General features: G+C 39.2%; 1 protein-coding gene across 1 annotated transcript in view; it reads right to left on the bottom strand.

Moving 5' to 3' along the window:
- The window catches only part of cep72 (centrosomal protein 72), a 217,609-nt gene that overhangs the window by 150,693 nt on the left and 44,693 nt on the right, over positions 1 to 22,223 (bottom strand). Inside the window, exons 3-4 of the mRNA XM_059944915.1 lie at positions 20,250 to 20,395; positions 7,102 to 7,229 (exon numbers count right to left, since the gene is read on the bottom strand). Of these exons, the coding sequence (XP_059800898.1) occupies positions 7,102 to 7,229; positions 20,250 to 20,395 (274 nt within the window). The remainder of the gene's footprint in view (positions 1 to 7,101; positions 7,230 to 20,249; positions 20,396 to 22,223) is intronic.

The raw sequence follows: 22,223 nt of genomic DNA, 5'->3' as shown, positions 1-22,223 counted from the left end.
AAGCACCTCACACTTATCTGGGTTGAACTCCATCTGCCACTTGTCAGCCCAGTTTTACATCCCCCACTGTAAACCCTGACAGCCCTCTACACTATCCACTTTTGTGTCATCAGCAAACTCACTAACCCATCCCTCCACTCATCCAGGTCATTTATAAAAATCATGAAGAGTAAGGATCCCAGAGCAGATCCTTGAGGCACAACACTGGTCACCAACCTCCATGAAGAATATGACCCGTCTACAACCACTCTTTGGCTTCTGTGGGCAAGCCAGTTCTGGATCCACAAAGCAAGGTCCCCTTAGATCCCACACTTCCTTACTTTCTCAATCAGCCTTGCATGGGGTACCTTATCAAATGCCTTGCTGAAATCTATTTACACTACATCTACTGCTCTACCTTCATCAATGTGTTTAGTCACATCCTCAAAAATTCGATCATAAGGCAAGACCTGCCTTTGACAAAACCATGCTGACTATTCCTAATCATATTATATATCTCCAAATGTTCATAAATCCTGCATCTCAGGATTCTTCCATCAACTTACCAATCACTGAAGTAAAAAGCACTTACATTAATAAGTTACACACTTATTGAAAGGAAGGAAGGATAATCCTCATAACTAAATGCTGCTCAGTTAAATCATATGTGGTAGGAAAGTTTTCAGAAACATTGTTCTGGAACAAGATTAATAGTAACCAAGAAGTAAATGGATTAATTAAGACAAGCCAGTATGGATGTTAAGAGTAAACTGGGTATAACCAAACTGGAAATACTTTTTATTTAGAAATATTTAGAGATAGAGAAGGAGGGAAGAAAATGGAGCACCCAGAAGTGAAAAAAAAATCACATGGTCACAGGGAAAACATTAACTCCTTAGACAGTACTGGGAAAATTTGATCAGATGAAAGAAAGAGTTGAAGAGGATTACACAGCATACGTATATTTTTTTCAGAAGATTTTTGTGAATGAGTTAATAAAATGCTTATCAAGAAAGTTGAAACACTTAGTATAAAAGGGACACCTCACATGGATATGAAGTTGGCTCAACGGTCATAGAAAAAGGCAAAACACAAGAAATTCTGTAGATACTGGAAATCCAGAGCAACGCATACAAAATGCTGCAGGTCATGCAGCACCTATGGAGAGGAATAACAGTCAATGTTTCAGGCTAAGACCTGAAGACTGGAAGAAGGTGAAAATAACATCCTCAAGAATCAGTTTTAAGATCGTCGACTTCTTTGATCCATTAAGAACTTACATTCTGAACAGATCAGATTGTCTAGGACAAGAGGGCTTCAGGATTGAAGGACATCCATTTAGAACAGAGACGCTGAGACATTATTTAATTCAGAGGATGGTGAATCTGTGGAATTTGCTGCCACGAGCAGCTGTGGAGGCCAAGTCATTGGGTGTATTTAAGGCAGAGAAAGATAGGTTATTGATTAGCCAGGGCATCAAAGGGTATGGGGAGAAGGCAGGGGAGTGGGGATGACTAGTAGAATTGGATCAGGTCATGACTGAACAGCAGAGCAGATGATGAGCCAAAGGCCTACTTCTGCTTCTATATCTTATGGTCTTATTGGGGCTGCAAGGCACAATTTCTAAATTTGCACTTGATGCAAAACATCGCCAATTTATGAACTACAGAGGAAAGTGATAGGCTACAGCAGAATGCACAGAGGCACAGCAGATATTCATGCTGATACAGAATGAGGGAACATAAAATTATGGATATTGTTCCAAAAAGGATGCAGAAGCAGAGGAATCTGGGATTTGTGTGTTTAAATTACTTATGCATAGAGTGGCTGAGGCCATTTCCTTTGAAGAGAAGGCTGAAGAGAAATCTAATAGAAATATATAGTGTTGAGAGACTAGTTATCACAGACATGTAACAGAGGAGAAGAGAAATAAGAGTGATATGAAGAACACAGCGTACCACTGCAATCCATAGTACACTGCCTACAGATGTGTTGGAGATGTGTATCATTGTGGCCTTCAAAACGAATTTCAACCCATGACGTTGAGAAACATGCAAGACTACAGAGAAGGGATTGGGACAGGTGAATAGAGTAAGGGGCAAATCTACTGACTCGTTCTGTCGACCAAAAGCTCTCATGCAATAACCATTCTGTACTACTATAATTCACTTCTTTTGATCCAGCCAGACACAGTCCATTTCTGTCATTAAAAAGTTAATAAAGCAGCATGATTTCACAAGCTCTCAGCTGAGAGAAGTACTTTTCCCTGGGAAAATAATCATCCTCTTCAGTTCTGAACATATTTTGTAAATGACCAGCTGGATTGATTTATAATATCAAAAACCTGCATTTATATAAATACATCCATTATATATAACATCTATAATATAGTAAGCACCCACTGTTTCAAGCAAAATGTAATACCAACTCATAAAATGATACCAGATCCAAGAAGAGGAAGGAGGGAAATCGAGAGGTTCAGGGAATTAGGGAACGAAGTCCAGTGAATAGAGCTGAGCCAGCTGAAAACATCATCAATAAATGTGGAGGATGGAACATCAGGGATACACAAGGTTTATCTAATGATAATCATTTCATTAGTTTATGCTCCAAACTCTTTCCAAGTCTGGGTGAGTAATCATTGCAGGTTTTCCAAGACCTGACCTCATTTCTTTACTATGGTAACCCAAAAAAAAATAATGAAATATATTCTTAAATATATTGGGTAAGGCATCAGGAAACTGGTAAACCTCATTTTATGTAATCTTCAAAATTATGCAAGAGGTTTCAGTAATCATTGTCAATATTCAATCACTGAATCAATATTACCCTAATTACATTTGAGAATAATTGAATACATATTTTAATAAAATAACCTAGATTTTCATCTTTAATTAACCTTGTACTGCAGATTTTACTCAAGTAGAGACACCAATAACATTCTTAACAAAACAATGATCCAATCAAAACTATGCAATACCAATCGAGCTTGAAAATTCAATAAGGGATACCCAGATAGCTTGCTGAAAAAGAATGTCCTCTATGGATCAAAAGATTTTAGAGTTTATGACTGGTTTATACTGAATTTGCTGATGTCAGTTAGCTGGGAAAGGAAGAAGCTAAATTTGCCTCATTATTTCTCGGCTACAAAAAGGGTGACAAAGGACAGCAAAGACCAATATGAATGCTATCCAGTTGATAATTATCCTCATTGATAATGCATTTCATTTAATCAAAGGAGTGAGTCAATTTTGCTCTGATGCCTTCCACATGTTAGAATTCACAGCAGAGGCTCTTAAAAGAATCATGTTCCTTGATAAAGAAGTCTAAATGACAATGTTGCTTAGAAAAATGCACCTTAACTGATAATCAAAATGTTCATTGTTCAAGGTCATATATTACTAATAAAGAATGTAGTTAACTCAGCTTCTCATTAGTAAAGATAAACAAATGATAACACATTGACAAGTAGTTGATACTTTCACAATATTAGCTCACTTTGCTCAAGTGGCTAAGAGTTGCAATTTGATTCCTATAAAAAGAGCAGAAAACACATTCCTTTCTATGTTTATAGATTAATTTATAAATTAGGGATGATCAGCCTATGAAAGTTGTTTTTTAAACATGTGCAACATTAAAAAGAATTGCCTGCATTAATTGATCAATCAATTTTTTTAAAATTTTGGATGTACTTTTTAAATGTTGTAGAAGAAATATTGCAGCCATTTTAGACAGTATTATGTTAATGCTAATTTCTTTTACAGAAATAATTTCATAGAGCCAGGATACCAGGAAAAATTTGATAAATACAATGGAATCTTTTACAAGAGAAAGCATTTAACTTAATTTGAAAGACAGAACCTCCAATCATGCATCATTTCCAACATTACACTATAATACTGTCTTATAGATCTTCTGCTAACATCTCTGGACTCAGACTTCTGAACTGGAGGCAAGACAAATGCCAAGTCCAAGGGAACTAAGGCTGTTTGTGGCAAACCTAATTAGGCTAGAGATAACCTACTAACTCACTGAATAGAGACTCTGGGATGCAATGCTGCAGTTGTACAAGACATTGGTGAGGCCACAATAGGTAATATTGTGCTTTGCTTTGGTCACCCTACTATAGGAGAGATAGAAGGTGGTAGGTATGCAGACATTTCTAAGAGTGTTGCTCAGCCTCAAGGGACTGAGTTATGGAATAAGGTCAAACAGGCTGGGGCTTTATTCATTGGTACTCAGGAGTATGAGGGGTGATCTTTTATTGGTGCATAAAATCATGGGGGGAGGGGTCACAGAGTGAATTCTTTTTCCACCAGGATTGATGAATTAAGAATTAGGGAATTTTGGATTAGATGAGAGCTTTAATAGGAAGCTGTAGGGCAACTTTTGCCACAAAGAGGCTAGTCAGCCTCTGGAATGTGCTGCCAGAAGAAGTACTTCAGGCAGGTACACACAGAGTAAAGGCTTAGAGCAGGTCCCATAGACTCCTCAGTTAATGATGTGAGTCCATAGCATAAAGAAAGGTTGGGAACCTTGGTTCGGGGGCACACAGGCCAAATGCAGGAAATTAGACAAGCTTAAATGGAAATCTTGGTTGGCATGGACCAGTTGAGCAGGAGGGTCTGTTTCCAGACTGTACAACTTCATAAATGAGTCTGGGTTTTTTGTCTCCAAAGTGTACTAGTTCTTTTTTGCTCTTTTTAAAATCTCTCATTACAATTTCTTTCTCTATCCATCAAATTAATCCTTAAAACCAATGGAATAAAATGTAGAAATATCAGCTACCTTATCAAAACAAAATCAGAATAGTTTTTAAAATGAGAAGGGACAAAAACATATTCAGAGGGCCCCCGGTGTCCTTCTTCACCGGTCACTGAAATTTAATCTGCAGGTCCAGCAAACAATTAGGAAGTTGTATAATCTGGTATTTTTAGTGCAAACAAAAATATTTTAGTGCAAGAACAAAAACATCTTACTGTAATCACCTAGGACTCTGATGACATCATAATTGGAATGTGTGTAGATGTTCGGTCTCCTTACTGAAAGAAGGATAAAAATTGCTACAGAGGCATAGCAGCCAACATTTACTAGACTGATAACCATTATCAGTGACATTTACTATGAGTAGATACTAAACAGACTGGGCCTATGTTCTCTAGTATTTAGAATTGAGAGATCCAGGGTAAATATAAGAATAATTTTCATTTCAGGAGTACAGAACCAGGAATGACAATTCCAGGAATTGTGATCAATAATTTAGGGCTGGCATAACAAAAAATTTCTTGACCTAAAGGATATTGTTTCTTTAGAATTCCGCATCCAAAAGTTGAGAAGATTCAGTCACTGATTATATACAAGACAGAGATTAAAGGATTCCTGGATACTAAAGGAAACAAAGGATATTTGAACATCTGCTGAGAAATTTGATTATAGGGAAAAATTCACTGCCCAAGATTCATGAAATGGCCAACAGTTATACAAAGAGATAGACAAAAAAAAATGCCCAGGAAATAATTCTTAGATCAGGCTACATCTGGAATGGTGATACAGAGTTAAGAGAAAAATGTTTCAAGTTGATGATGATTCATTAGAACTGGTAAAAATTAGAAACAAACATGCTTTAAAAAGAAGTGTAATGGGGAGGGGAGAAGAAGTCAATAAAGAAAGTTTATAAAATCCAGATAAAGATAAAAGTGATTAAATGACAAGCAAGGATAATAGGTCAAGGCAGAAAGAGGAAAACAGTGGAGCATGTAAAGAAAATTTCTCTTGAAAAGTTACAAATAAAAGACACAGTCAAACAGAAATTACTAAATAAAATGGTGGCTACTGGACACTAAAATTTCTAAATGCTGATGATGTTTATTATCTGAAATTGTTGAATTTAATGTCAACTCCTGAAAGATGTAATATGTCTAGTTACAGCATATTAGAAACACTAGACGTAATATGTCCAGAGTTGCTCTTTGGGTTTATGCAGTGCACTAATGGAACAAAGGATATGGAGGACAAATAGGTCAGAACGAACACAGGGGATAGAGAGAAATCAAGTGACAGATCACACTTGCAATCTGAGTACTCTGCAAAACAGTTGCACAACCTGCATTGTCTGTCTCCGCCAATGTGCGTACAGCAGTGGACACAAGATATTGTTACAAACCATTTGATCTCCACCCCACTACATCTTAAAAACTGTTTGTATCCAACTTTGTCCAGTTCTGATGATCAGTCATCAGCCTGAAAGATTAATAGTTGTCCCTTCATCAACACTGATAACTTGCTGAATATTTTCCATCATCTTCCATTTTTCCAGCATCTCAACTATTTTCCATGTCATATCAGAGGAAGCAAGTCTGAGACCTAACATTAAATTACTTCAGTAGCCAGTGCACTGCTTTCACAAAGGCTTTGTTTTTTTTTAAATTATACAATTGCATATCTCTACAGATCTGAAATTTATGTTGACTGGAACCAGGCTGAATTCAAGTTGAGGAATATGAGCTGTTCAATTTAGAACTTGGATTCCAAATTCACACCTTAAAGAAACAATATTTCTTTCCATTAAGTTTGTTAATTTGAATCAATTGTATTGCTGGCAGTAATGGAAGTATTAGAACAGGGGTGGCAAACCTATTGCTGCTTTATTTGGCAGTAAAGATAATCATTATATATCATTTTATTATAGGTCAAGTTTAAAGAATCAAGGGGCAGCACTGCATGCCGTGAGCTAACAAAATTTTTTTTGCATATCACCCCTGTGAAATTCGACCAAAGAGGTACAAATTATAATAGAAATAATGGTGATGTTTAGTACCCACTATTCTCAAATCCAAAGCAGCATTAGTTTGCAGCAATAACATAAACACCGAAATGATGCTGATGCTCATCTTCTCCTCCAGAAGTTTCTTTATATATCAGCATTGCCACAGACAGACAACTTTAATGTACATGAAAAATACAAAGCTGCAGTTTAGTGCTTTTACAAACCACTTGTTAGGAATCCATTAAACTGCACAAACAAGTAGTTATAAATCAAACTGTATAACATAAACCACAAGCACAGAATATCTTTTTAATAGAGCAATTATGAATATTAAATATGGACAATTAAAAACTCACCTCCAATGAAATCAAAGAATTGCGGGATAGATCAAGTATTTTAAGACGTGTAAAGTTCCTGAGAGACTTGCCAAGATGCGTGATCTTTTCTTTGCAACTTCCTGGCAGGAACAAAGATCGTACATCCACTGAAGAAATAAAAAATCACAAGTGGAATCACTATTTTAAAAGGAGAATTCAACTACCACAAAATTATCACTTTTGCTGTTCTGATTAAATACTGAAACAGGAACTATATCTAATACAACTTTTTAAACTTAAAACATACTATAGTCATGTTCTTTTGAAATACAGGTTGAGCACCTCTTATCTGCAATGCTCTGGGCTGAAAATGTTTTGGGTTTCAGATTTTGGAATATTTGCATCTATATGATGGGTATGGGACCCAAATCTAAATATATACAGCTTGTACATATACCCTGAAGGTAGTTTTACATAATATTTTAATAATTTTGTGCGTGAGACAATAATGTATACATTGAACTATCGAAAAGTTAACTATCACTACCTCAGCTGCCCCAGTTGACAGTTAGTGGCTGTTTAGCATCATGATCATTCCCAACTCTGAATTTGTGAGCTACCGGTAAACAGTTTTAGTCTCATACTTGATCATCAAACATATGTACTTAACAAAGCAAATTATTACATACCATTAATTTAATGAAAATATAATGTATGTAGGTAGCAAAAGCAGCATTGGGATAATACCTGAATCAGTTGTTGAACAACAATAAACCACAGCAGCCTTTCAGTCTCAAACTACGACGCTGTGCTTTCATTAAACGGTAACAGTTTACTATTTGTTTTTTCTTAGGTAAGATAAAAACTAAAGATTGAATTTAATCATAGGTAAATGCAAAAAAACTGAAAAAGGTTATTATTTTATTTTTGATGCAATAATTCGGTCATGTTACACTCAAACATGGGATTTTAGGTGGGGATGAAATTCAGATTTTATGCAAAAATAGTATGTTTTGCAATTACCAAAATAATTATCATCACTTACAAAAGAAGATAAATGCAGCACTAAACACTACAAATACATCAGCTCTGAGAAACTTGAAGTAGAGGGTACGTCATCACTGATATCATTGTGAGGAGGCACATCAAACTTGTTCTGGTGTTAGATTTTCATCAGTGACAATCTTGGCAAACTCAATGAATTTCTCTGCTGCTTCATGAAAACACAAATTTAAAAAAAAATTAATGCTGTGCCTTTTTTAAATTTCTGCAACCAGCTTGCTGAATATTCACAATTTCCAGCTCATTGTGACAGACCTTTGCTTGTTTCATGATCAGTGTACTGTTAAAACAGCTTATTTTCACTCTGATGCTGATTAATCAACTTTTTCAAAACAATTGAGATCTTCATTTTTCGCTTTATGCAGTTTTTTTTTCCATTAACATCTGTTCATTATTATCAGCATAGAACAGTTTGTCTTTCTGTTTCTTCACTTCATAGATGGTGGTCATTCCAACACTATTTCCTGTCTGATGCTTCGCACTTACACCACTATCAAGTTTTCCAACAACTTGACTTTCTGTGCTATAGATAAACATATATGCTTCCTATTTCTTTCCACTATTACCTGTAGAGGTAACTACAGGCCTTTTTCACTTTTTCATCCATATCTTCACAGTACAGAGCAGAGAATAAGCACAAAACACAAGGTAATGACTGCGAGCAATGCACGAAGGCATGGCAATGATGACTGCTGAAAATAAACTGGTGCCAAGGTACGTGAGGTCACTTCTCAGAACTGTATGTGGTGCAATAGAGACCTGTGCATTCACCTGGGAACTTTCCCAGCGCCACGTGGAATTTTCTATTTGCGCTGTCACATCAGTGCTCAAAATAAAACAAAAATCAGATTTTCGGACAAGGGGTGCTCAACCTGTACCATTTACCACCACCCCAAGTTGCTCACACTGTAGGCAAGCATAGTCCAACACTACCATAAATACTTGCTCACATAAGCTATCATAGCTCAGGGAAACCTTGCTTTTGCCTGACACCTTCATGCTGATACACTGCAGAGCAGATCTCTGGTTAACGAATAGAATTAGAAGGGTGCTGGTGTGTTCCCAGTGCCTTATCCTTGATCATGGAAATACCCCAAATGCTGTCAAAACATGACTGTTTAATAGGCTCAATACTGTGTTCTACAGTTAAACCAATAAAAATCAAGAAGTTTGAAGGGTAGTCCAAGCTTGCAATCTATAAACTCAACAACCATTTGTCACAAGACAAGTCCCAAACTTGGAGAAATTAAAATAAAAATCAATTTGGGTTCACACTTCCAAATAATAGCAGTATTCATTTTACAAGCAACAAATTAATGTTTTCTAAACAAAGGAGTTTATAAAAGCAGAATAACCCTTTCAAACATTAGATACATCACTGAGCTCTGAACTGGATATCATGAAAAATAACCTACACTCATTTATACTTGTTAATACAGTATAATAAAATGATCCAAGGCATTTCACAGGTACACTTTCAAATTATGACTGGATACAAGGATTTGGGAATTTCTGAAAGAAATAGATTTTAAGACATTTTTTAAGGAAAAAAAGGGAGGTGTAGAGGTAAAGGAGTATGGGAAATGGCTCAGATTTTATCACTGAATTTTACAACCAGTTCCTATATCAGCAAACTTCTTGATCATGCCTATGTTTAGAATTACATCATTAACATTACCAAATCTAAGCAACTGTGCATCAAATCTAATGTAATGCCACTTTATTCCAAGTCACAAAATTGTCCCTCCTCTGTTATCCATTACTTCCTTTCAGTGACCAAATTTTGGAACCAATGAATCTCCTTTAGATTTTCTTTTACCTCTTTGACCAGCCATCCATGTGGAACTCTATCATGCAAACTATATCAAACATAATACTTCTCAAAAATGTTCATTACCTCTCCAAGTATTCCAGGTAATAAGCATAGCAATTGTTGCCCCATGACATACTGACAATCCACGGGACCATCATGATGCCTATTTTTGAAAGTTGTAGAGCTGCAGTATGCCTCACTTTTGCAAAAACATCATATCATCCTTGACCTTGGCCACGTATTCTAGGGCTTTTCACACTTTACACTGTTGATTGATGGGGAGTTTCTCATTCATTGTTTCTAGTTTTGAAGTTCAAAGTCACATTGCCACAGTCAATTGTCTCATGTATGCATGCTCACACCTTTCACAAACTGTTACACACTTTCCTGGTTGAGTTACTGGCATTGATCTCTCATAGAGAGTGGGCTCCCTGAGAGTGAAGCTGGCAGTGTTAATGAGGGAAGATCACCCTATTTCGTATGTGCTGAGCTAATATTCTTGGTCTTCCAGGATGTATCGAGTGCAGAAATGCTTCCAGAATCTCAAAGCTAGTGTGCAACAAGCTGATCACCCCTGCAGATTCTGGAATCATGTTTTTCTTTTTGCCCCTTCCACAAATGGGACCTGCATCCCTGGCTCACCATTGAGGCTTCACCATCAGCCAGAAAAAGGTTGCTGATAAAGCTATCAATCTTCTTCTCCACCACCATTGCTACCTGAAACCCCTCGACTCTTGGGTGGTGCCAGCTGTGCTTTCTTCCTACTTGCCACCTGCCATATCATACTTGATCCCTACGGGTCTCATTCACTGCCGGGTCTGGGGAAGTCCTCATTAGTCAATGAACTCCCTTCCATACTCCTTTTGCATTAGCACTGTTGCATTTGAGACATGGTCTGCTACCCTGTGCTCCCTCTAAGCAGTGCCCACACTCACGTCTTTTGCTGCTAGCGCACAAAAGGTTGTCACCTTCTAACTAGATGGCATGTTAAGTATATTTTACTATTATATAAAAACACATTTCCTCTTCTGGTCTCCAATGCAGATGGTGTTGACAATGCAGAGTTTGGGATGATTTTTATGGATGTTTTATTCATACTGTTTTTAACTGAAGAAATTACTTAATGTGCACATTGTTGTCACTAGGCACAAGATTTTCAGCACACAGATCATTACAAATTAAGAGAGAACATTGCAGCTACCCCACACAAGTGACAGCACTCTCCTTACATTACTTGGTTATATTTCTTCAATTTTTGCAGACAATTGAATTGCAGTAGCTCCCAAATGTCCAGGTTAGGGGTTTAGATGTGTGCATAGTGTTATGTGTGCTGAACAAACCAAATGGAAATGGGGTCCAGAGCTCCCCCCCCCCCCAGGAACTATGCTGCTAATGAGAGAGAGAGAGAGAGAGAGAGAGATGAAGAACAGAGGTAGAGGTACCTGCTACAGGTAAGAGAGAGAGACGAATGATTTATGTATTATGGCTTCTTCACTGATGGAAAGGTAAACAATCTTTTGCTACAAGGACACTTCTTTGCTCGTTAACATGCTTGCGGAGACAGCAGGGAGTGGACTAGTTTGATGGACATGGGCATGTGGAGTTGATGGATGGCTGATACCCTGTCAGAGGGGATAAAAGATGGGTCTGGGGACACACCCTCAGACACACCAGTGGACACTGAAAGAGTGTTGTGCACCCACAAGAAGGTGGGGGCCTGGACGATCGGTTCAGGAGAATCAGTCTGGAGCACGGTGGATGAAGGCAGACCGGTGGGGACTTGTGTGTGTGTCCGCCCTTGCCTGGGTGACGAGTCCATCACTGAAGAACGGTCTAGCCTGGAACGGAAGGATCATAACCGGTGACTCCAATGGTACAACGGAACAAGAAGACGACGGAAGGTTTGCCTGCTACAGCGGCTCATCTCTCACTCGCTCTCTCTCTCTCTCTCTCCAACATTGCAACACAGCAAAACAACTACCTCAGCATGAACTGAACTGAACTCTATATTCTGCCAATTCATTTACCCCTAGACTTTGATGGAGCTTGTTTTTTTTTTTACTGTTGATTATTATTCCTACACTTCTGCTTTTATTATTGCTAACCTGTTTTATATGTATATTGGCATTTTTGATACTGTATTGTTTAGTTTACTAATAAACACCTGTAGTTTCAGTACCACCAGACTCCAACTTATCATTCCATTTCTGCCGGCTTGTTAACCCAGTTACGGGGTACGTAACAATAGTGACATATGTTCTCTTTGCATATGGCAGGAGATAAATGGCTATTCCTTCAGCAGTGACATTGTTGCTTCACTTTCTACCATAACATTGCCCTTTTGACACACATTCTCCACTTCCCATTGTAATTTGTAGACCATATCTTTACTCCTGTTTGAAGGTCTGTATACAGCTCCTTTCAGGGTCTATTTACCCTTGCAGTTTCTTTGGTCTATCCACGACTCTAAACCTTCCAATCTTATGTGATCTCTTTCTAATCATTTCAACAGAGCCTCCCCACCTCCTCTGCCTACATGTCCTATCGATACAATGTGTAACCTTGTACGTTAAACTTACAGTTATAACCTTCTTTCAACCATGATTCAGTGATGCCCACAGCATCATACATGCTGGTCTGTAACTGTGCCATTTCCCTTGAAGGGAAGGGAAATGGCAGTTACCTGCCTCCTGCAACCCAGGGATAACTGTTGCTCCTATCTATCATTGAGCTGCAACTCCAGCTCCTTAATATGTTTTCTGAGGAGCACCAGCTCGGTGCATCTGGTGTAGATGTTATTATCTGGGAAACTTTAGGTCTCCCAGAACTCCCATAATTTACACAAAGAATACCACCTCCAGAGTCATTCTCACCGCTCTATGCCCTAACAGATGAGAGATGAGGAATGAAGAATAGACAAGTAGATACTTAACAGATATTTATCTCACCTAAGTCTGATGAGTCAAAGCTAAAGTCAGTTCAAAGTCTTTCTTTCAACAGTTTATATTTTACTCCATTTCACAGATACCACACTCAGTGGGAACTGTACAGATTGGACTAACACAAACTGTAAAGATTTTTAAAGAAGTTTTCCCCCCAAATATAGTGGAATTGCGTTATTCCAACCTGTGGGCCATTAATTAGGCATTGGTTATCGGGGTAGCACTTATTTGGGAGAACTCTTAAAGAACAAAATCTAATTGAGAAAATAACCAGGATTCCTTTCATTTATTTGGGACATTATGCTGCTTGATTGGGATAGGAAGCGGCTGTCAAAGTTTCGAAGTAGCATCAATTGTGTGCACTTGTGCAGCTGTTAAGACACTACACTGCGCTTAAATAGCACCAGATGCAATGTGTTTGTGTTCAAAAGCAGTGATTTTTGTCACTGATAGTTGGCGGCAGAACTGTTTTGCTCACTGCAATTTCAAGCATTTAGACTTGGAGATGCCAGAAACAGCTGAGAGTAAAAATGAAGCGATTTCACTACTTCAATGAGTTAGGAAATAAGAAGAATAGGAAGGTATTGACAATTGTCTTGAATATTATAATGAGAATGAAGATTTTAAGGATGCAATTGCTGAAAGCATTGTATGAAGATAGTCCATTAACTGCACTCTAGGTATCTGTGCTGATTTTGTTCATTTACAGCCAATCAAAAGAACCCAACAGTGTAAACTAGACAAATTCTTCCTTTAATACCTGTAGTAACATTGGGAGTGTTCTAATTTGTTCTGCATTTTCAAGTAAATATACATTTTGTTATTAGTTGAAAGGTAGTTTGTCATTTTTTTAAAATAACTTTTTAAGTATTTCCATGTAACCAGCTAATTCAGCGCAAATTCATTGGGCTAATCTCTACTGGTTCTGACATGTCCCAACTGAATTGACTTTATTACTTACATCCGTCATATACATGAGTAAAAATCTTTACATTAAGTCTCTGTCTAAATATGCAATGTGCAATTTATAATAAAGAGTATGTACAACAGGATAGCCAATATAACATAAAAATACAGTTGCCAACATGAGTTAATCAGTCTGATGGCCTAGTGGAAGAAGCTGTCCCAGAGCCTGTGGTCCTGGCTTTTATACTGTGGTACTGTTTCCCAGGTGGTAGCAGCTGGAACAGTTTGTGGTTGGGGTGACTTGGGTCCCCGGTAATCCTTCAGGCCCTTTTTACACACCTGTCTTTGTAATTGTCCTGAATAGTGTTAAGTTGACACCTACAGATGCACTGTCCGTACCACTCTCAGCAGAGACCTGCGAGTGAGGAAAGTACAGTTCCTATACCAGACAATGATGCAGCCAGTCAGGATGCCCTCAATTGTGCCCCTATAGAAAGTTCTTTGGATTTTGGGGCCCACACCAAACTTCCTCAACCGTCTGAGGTGAATGAGGCACTATTGTGCCTTTTTCACCACACAGGTAGTATGCACAGACCATGCAAGATCGTCAGTGATGTTTATGCCAAGGTAGTTAAAGCTGTTCACCCTCTCAACCCCAGATCCATTGATGTCAATATGGGTATGCTATATAACATTCACTCTGACTTACCCATCCTACCTCCACGGTCCCACTCTATATCCACTTCTGCCGCCCCACTGATCTAAACACTAGCATGAGGCTTCCTGTCAGATTTCAGCAATATGTTTAAAGTAAATGACTTGGGCTTATTCTGCTTGGAGCATAAAAAAGATTTAATGAAGATGCAAAAAATGCATCTAATAAGTTAAACAGAGAGAAGCTGTTAACATTAGCAAATAGCTTAACATAACATGGGTTTAACGTACTAAACAAAAAAAGGGAGATGAACGGATTTTTAATTAAACGCAGAGGTTTATCTGTAAAGTTAGTGCAAAGAGAGTCTGAAAATGATTTCCAATTCCAAAAGAGGATTGATATTATCCTAATCAAGTCTTGAAGAAATATCCCTAGATACAGAAGGGCAGCACATAATGAACCAAGTAGCTCCAACCAACTCAGATTCAATCATGACCACTGGTACCATCTGTAAGGAGTTTGCACATTTGCTGTGAAGGCATCAGTTCACTTGGGTGCTCTAGCTACCTCTCTCAACACAAAAAAATGTTGCTTGGTAGCTTAATGGTCACTGTAAATTGCTCTCAAGAGTGCAGATGAATGGCAGATTCTGGTGCAATCATGGAGAAAATAGGTCAGAGGGAACATTTTGGGGGGAAATGGAATTGCTCTGCAAACTGGTAGGGGCATAGAATGCCAAAATTAACTCATGTGCATAAGGAAATATGGAGGCCAAAACTAGATTAAGCTGAAGATACAAGGTCCTGAAAGAGTATTAACCTGAAAGCAGTTCAAATTAAGAAAGGAATTCAGTATAGAGCCTTGGATCAACTGGACAACTCAAATACCAATGTCAGAATGTTGTTTATTGACACCAGTTCAGTGTTTAACGCTATAATTCCTACAGTCCTGAGCCTTACGTCTGTGGTGGGAAAAGATTCTTAGAGATAGGATCTATGGGCATTTAGAGAATCATGATCTGATCAGGGACAGTCAGCATGGCTTTGTGAAGGGCAGATTGTGCCTAACAAGCCTGATAGAGTTCTTTGAGGAGGTGACCAGGGATATAGATGAGGGTAGTGCAGTGGATGTGATCTACATGGATTTTAGTAAGGCACTTGACAAGGTTCCACATGGTAGGCTTATTCAGAAAGTCAGAAGGCATGGGATCCAGGTAAGTTTGGCCAGGTGGATTCAGAATTGGCTTGCCTGCAGAAGGCAGAGGGTCGTGGTGGAGGGAGTACATTCAGATTGGAGGATTGTGACTAGTGGTGCCCCACAAGGATCTGGTCTGGGACCTCTACTTTTCGTGATTTTTATTAACAACCTGGATGTGGGGGTAGAAGGGTGAGTTGGCAAGTTTGCAGACGACACAAAGGTTGGTGGTGTTGTAGATAGTATAGAGGATTGTCAAAGATTGCAGAGAGACATTGATAGGATGCAGAAGTGGGCTGAGAAGTAGCAGATGGAATTCAACCCAGAGAAGTGTGAGGTGGTACACTTTGGAAGGACAAACTCCAAGGCAGAGTACAAAGTAAATGGCAGGATACTTGGTAGTGTGGAGGAGCAAAGGGATCTGGGGTTACATGTCCACAGATTCTTGAAAGTTGCCTCACAGGTAGATAGGGTAGTTAAGAAAGCTTATGAGGTGTTAGCTTTCATAAGTCGAGGTACAGAGTTTAAGAGATGCGATGTAACGATGCAGCTCTATAAAACTCTAGTTAGGCCACATTTGGAGTACTGTGTCCGGTTCTGGTTGCCTCACTATAGGAAGGATGTGGAAGCATTGGAAAGGGTATAGAGGAGATTTACCAGGATGCTGCCTGGTTTAGAGAGTATGGATTATGATCAGAGATTAAGGGAGCTAGGGCTTTATTCTTTGGAGAGGAGGAGGAGGATGAGAGGAGACATGATAGAGGTGTACAAGATATTAAGAGGAATAGACAGAGTGGACAGCCAGTGCCTCTTCCCCAGGGCACCACTACTCAGTACAAGAGGACATGGCTTTAAGGTAAGGGGAGGGAAGTTCAAGGGGGATATTAGAGGAAGGTTTTTCACTCAGAGAGTGGTTGGTGCGTGGAATGCACTGCCTGAGTCAGTGGTGGAGGTAGATACACTAGTAAAGTTTAAGAGACTACTAGACAGGTATATGGAGGAATTTAAGGTGGGGGGTTATATGGGAGGCAGGGTATATTGTGAGTCGAAGGGCCTGTAATGTGCTGTACTATTCTATGTTCTAAAAGGCTTCACAATCTGGGCTTCTTTCTGTACCTTCCTCTGCAACTGGATCCTTGACTTCCTAACAGGAAGACCACAATCTGCGCGAATAAGAAATAGTATCTCCACCTCACTGACAATCAACACCTCAGGGATGTGTGTTCAGCCCACTACTATTTTTTCTACACCCATGACTGTGAGGCTGGGCACAACTCAAATGCTACATATAAATTTGCTGATGATACAACCATTGTTGGCAGAATCGCAGATGGTGACGAGAGGGCGTACAGGAGTGAGATATACCAACTAGTTGAGTGGTATAGCAGCAACAACCTTGGACTCAATATTAGTAAGACCAAATAGCTGATTGTGGACCAGAAAGGGTACGACAACAGAACACACACCAGTCCTCGTTGAGGGATCAGAAATGCACAGAGGGAGCAATTCCAAGTTCCTGGGGAGTCAAAATCTCTGAGGAACTAACCTGGTCCCAAAATATCAATGCAGTTATAAAGAAGGCAAGAAGGCAAAGGTCGATATTTCATAAGGAGTTAGAGGAGATTCAGTATGTCGCCAACAACACTCAAGTTTCTACAGAGGTACCATGGAGAGCATTCTAACTGCATCACTGTCTGGTATGGAAGAGCTTCTGCACAGGATCAAAGTAAGCTGCCGAGCTGTAAAATTAGTCAGCTCCATCATGGGCACTAACCTCCATAGTCTCCAAGAGCAGTACCTCATCTGGTCAAAGAGGCGTGAGCGTATGACGCTCTCTCAGTCGACATCTTCCAGATAGTCCACAAAGCTGCTGATTTCACATCTTAAATGTGCATCTGGAACTGTTAGAGCCTACAATTTACATTTTGGAGATCAGTTGAGTGATCCAGTGCTTTGCTGTCTCCGAGAAGATTCTGGAAAGCAAGCACAAGCTTGAATGCCCTCGAGGTGACGAAACGTGGAGAAAGGTGTGAGACGATGTTCAACTCCATTTTGCCAATTAAAGCATCGAGGAAGATTTAAACATTGAGGTAAATGCAGAATGCAAGCAGCAGTTCAATGCCGACTACCTTCCTTTTGATCTCTGATGGCATCCGTCTGCTGCCGGAGGAGTCTGTGTAGCAGCTCGCTGTGGCCAGAGTGTAGGCCTCTGTTCATGTTGTGTCCCTTTCTTTCTCCCAGTCCAGGTGTCACAGCTCCAAGTGCTCCTATCACCACCGGGATTACTCTGGCTTTAACCTTCTACATCTTTTCTATCTGCTCTTTCAAGCCCTGGAATTTCTCTAGCTTCTCATATTCTTTCATCCTGATGTTACCATCATTCAGGACTGCCAAACCTATTAATATTGCTTTCTTCTTTTCCTTGTCCAGTATTACTATGTCTGGTTGGTTGGCCAGTACCTGTTCATCAATCTCTACAGTTGGCCCTCCTTATCCGCGAGGGATTGGTTCTGGGAACCCCCCTGCGGATACCAAAAAACGTGGATGCTCAAGTCCCTTATTTAACCTGTCTCAGTGCGGTGGACCTTAGGACCTGGCGCAGCTCTGAATCTGCAGTGTTTCTGTTCACGAAAATAATCATGATCACGATTGAAAATAAGGTGGATGTAATAAAGCGATCAGAAAGAGGTGAAACATCATCGGTCATTGGAAATGCGTTAGGCTGCAGCCGGTCAATGATAGGAACAATTTTAATGGTGCACGTGAAAGGTCCTGCCCCGATTAAAGTTACAATTATTACTAAGCAAAGCAGTGGTTTAATTATTGAAATACGTGTGTTTCTTAAGTGTTTTATATGCATAGAAAGGTAAAATATATACTATATACTAAGAAAAACGTTTGACTGACGCTAAATAATACCGGATGTACCTGTTCCGACTTAAAGACAGACTCAGGAACAGAACTCATTCATAACCCAGGGACTGCCTGTACTTTTAAATCATCTCTAGATTACTTATAATACCTAATACAATGTAAATGCTATGTAAATAGTTGCTCTACTGTATTGTTTAGGGAATAATGACAAGAAAAAATAGTCTACATGCTCAAACAACGAGTGCTGGAGAGAGAACCTCCGGGTTTTCCTGATCCGCGGATGGTTGAATCCACACATGCAGAACCCGTGGATAAGGAGGGCCAACTGTATTTGGAAGTCCCGCAGGATCTTAGCTCTGTCATTCTCCACTACGTTCTCAGGCGTTTCCCATCTGAACTTGGGAGTGCCCACTCCATACTCAGTGCAGATGTTCCTGCACACAATTCTTGCAACTTGGTTGTGCTGTTCAGTGTATGTTGTCTCTACCTGCATCTTGCATCTGCTACCATGTGCTGAATGATTTCACCAGGATTCCTTACACAGCTTGCATCTTAGGGGTTGGCTGGTGTGACACCCCTGCTTCTATTGCTCTTGTGCTCGGTGTAATTCATTCTTTTTTTCTGTATTATCATGTATTTCATTGTACTGCTGCCACAAAGTTTTAAAAAAAATCCACAGTATATGCTGGTGATACTAACCCTGATTCTGATACTGTCACATTTGACAACCTTTTTAGAAAAACATAATATCCCCGTAAAGGCCATATCTATTTCCAATATTTCCTTGTTATATTTCAAATCTCCATGATCTATGCTTTTTCACGTTTTGCTTACTCCTGCACAAGTCAAAATGAAAATGTTAAACTCTGTAACTCTGTACTGATGCTGCCTGAGCTGTTAAGTATTTTCTGACATTTCTCTAGATCTCCTGAATCTATTATTTTCAGTATCCCTCCTAAATTTGACACAAGATCACTGTCATGGCACAAAATAAAATAACATACATTAATATAATTATACTATACTAACATATCTCAATGTTTACAAAAAAAAAACCAAGCCTCTATCACATCAACGAGATAGTGATACAGCTGACAAAAACATTGGTTACAGATCTTCAAGGAAAATCTGCAAGGTTCATCTGAAGAACCATGAATCAATTAGACGTGAATCATACCAGCTCTCAGTCTATTATCCCTGAATGCATTTTCAAAGCTTCATTCAGCATGCAAGCCAATGAACACACATCTCAAGTCATAGTTTCAACCCTTTACCAACTTAATCCAAACTGTACAGCAGCAGTAACGCACTCATTGTGTATTTGCATGAGCACCGACTATTAACTTCAGATTATAAGTTCCAAATGTTTAAAAAAAAGCTATTATAGGAGTAATGAATGTGTCTGCACTCGGTCCAGTATACTTAAATAAAAACACAGGCCAACACCAGGGCGTTTAATTCAATCACTAGGATTTCTTGCAAGATGCAATTATATCGTTATAAGAAGCTAATACCAACGCTCAGTAACATCTGTGTGCGATATAAATGAATGCTGGGTTTTATTCATACTACTGTATATGAATAAAAGACACCAAAAATGTACTGTAATCCAACTTCACACCAGAGCCAACCGCCAAACCCCATGAGAGGCCAAGTTCCATCCCTGCTCTGAGTCTGCAAAATACCCTTACACCAAAGCCAAACACTACTAGTATCCTTACAGCACTATCCGCGCCCTTACCAAGCCGCTCCTCCTCCAATGCCACTCTCCGCCTCACCCACTCCTCCGTCGCTTTCAACGCCATGCTTTCAAAACAGTCCTCACTGCGCAGTCGCGCTGCCGGCCCGTCAATCAGGCCCGAAGGCGGGCCCAACGAGTTCTCACGGCTGCAAGTGGGAAAGAGAGACCAGGTAGTGTTATTGTGTCGGAGGAAATAAAGGAGAGAGAAAGAGCAAACAACATAGGATACAAATTACAGATATTCTTCAAACTGAAACTGGGCGAACGCAAAACTGGAAAGATACCACCACACATCCTGCCCCATCAGTGGAAGTGACCACCTTCTCCCAATGACCTCATAACTCACAAACCCGTGCGGAAGGAAGACTTCCTCGATTATGAGGGGCTGTCTCAGAAGGTAGAATGAAATGGTTAAAATGAGACTGGCGGAAGAGTGCTTGTGAAGTATTAAAAACTGGAATAGTCCACATGGATTGAAATGCCTACTTATGTGCTTTTATTGTGGAGATCTTTTTAAAGCAGCAATTCTCGTGGGCGGTTAAAAGAAAGACTGAGGTACATTCGGCAGGGCATTGCTGGTAGAGATGCTCCAGGGACCCAGGTTTCATGCTAAGCTCAGATGTTGTCTGAGTGGAGCTGGCTGATTCTCCCTTTAACAGGGTGGATTTCCTCCATATGCTCTGGTTTCCTCCCACATCCCAAAAGTTTCAGGTTGATAGCTTAATTGCCTACTGTAAAATTCCTTTAGTGTACAGGTGAAGATAGAATGAGAGTTGGAAGAATACAAATGAAAGACTTAGTGTAAGTGGTTTCTTGAAGATCATTGTGTATTGATTTAAATATAATCAGATTAAGCAGGGCTTGTAAAACACCTCATGGTTTAATCTTTTATACTTGCTATCAGCATTAATTTACATTTCTACAAAAGCTTTATCTTAGTAAAACGTTCCAAGGTATACACATGAGCATAATCAGACAGAATCAATGCAAAACAGTAAAGGAAATATGAGAAAACTGAACAGAAGTTAAAAGAGTTACAGCATGGAATAGAGCTATTTAGTCAATTGAGTCCACAGCTTCCAAGTCAAAAGGGTTGAATCAAAATAGCATGTTTCAGCAGATACTTTAGAAGATAAATAGAGATGCAGAAACAATCAAGAAGTTTAGGGTCTGTCCTGCACCATAATGGGTTGAAATAAAAGGGCAATGAAGAACAGATTATGAGAGTTAATGTACTGAAGGAGGTAAAAGGGAGGGAGGAGATTGGCCATGAAGACATTTGAACAAGAGTTTGAATATTTTAAACTCATGGTTTTATTGGTGTTATCGCTAAGAGAGACATGTCCCTGAGTATGCTATGATGCAACTAAGAGATTTTAGCAAGCTTAAGTCTTTGAAAATGTAATGCCTGGAGGTAACCAAAACATGATTGAGAACAGCAACGCCTGAGTTAGATATGCAGTTAGGTGATATTATGGAAGAGGAAGTAAGCCATCTTCATTCTTAAAGATGGCAGAATCTAAGCCCTTGAGATAGTCGAACCCGGCTCTAGATGGGATAGTGAGAGGAATTGATTTAGTGAAGAAGCATCAAAGTTTATACTGTAGCATGGACTGAAGGAAATAGCTTTGAATTTCAACGTTTAACTGAAGAAAATTATCATTTCAATTGAATTGTCGTGGCCCACACCAAAAGCCAAAAAAGTTATTCTGAGAATTAGCACAGTCTGTCTAGTAAACTGTAACCAAGCAAGAAGATATTTCTTCCTGAGAGATGGACTGAAATCTGAGGAGGTGAGGGAAGTTAAGTACACCATGAATGCAATTATAAAAAAGCAATAGTCACCAAAATGAATGCTAATTGCAGTTCACCGATTGCTTCCTTACCCTTCCACCATTCCAAATATGGAAAAACAAAAAAAAGTGCTGGAAACTCTATGTCATGGTCCGGTCCATGAAGTCCGTATTCTGGTTC

This window comes from Hypanus sabinus, chromosome 20 (genome assembly GCF_030144855.1).
Source record: "Hypanus sabinus isolate sHypSab1 chromosome 20, sHypSab1.hap1, whole genome shotgun sequence".
NCBI lineage: Eukaryota > Metazoa > Chordata > Chondrichthyes > Myliobatiformes > Dasyatidae > Hypanus > Hypanus sabinus.
The sequence above is the reverse complement of the archived record's forward strand: the minus strand, read 5'-3'. Positions and strand labels throughout refer to the sequence as shown.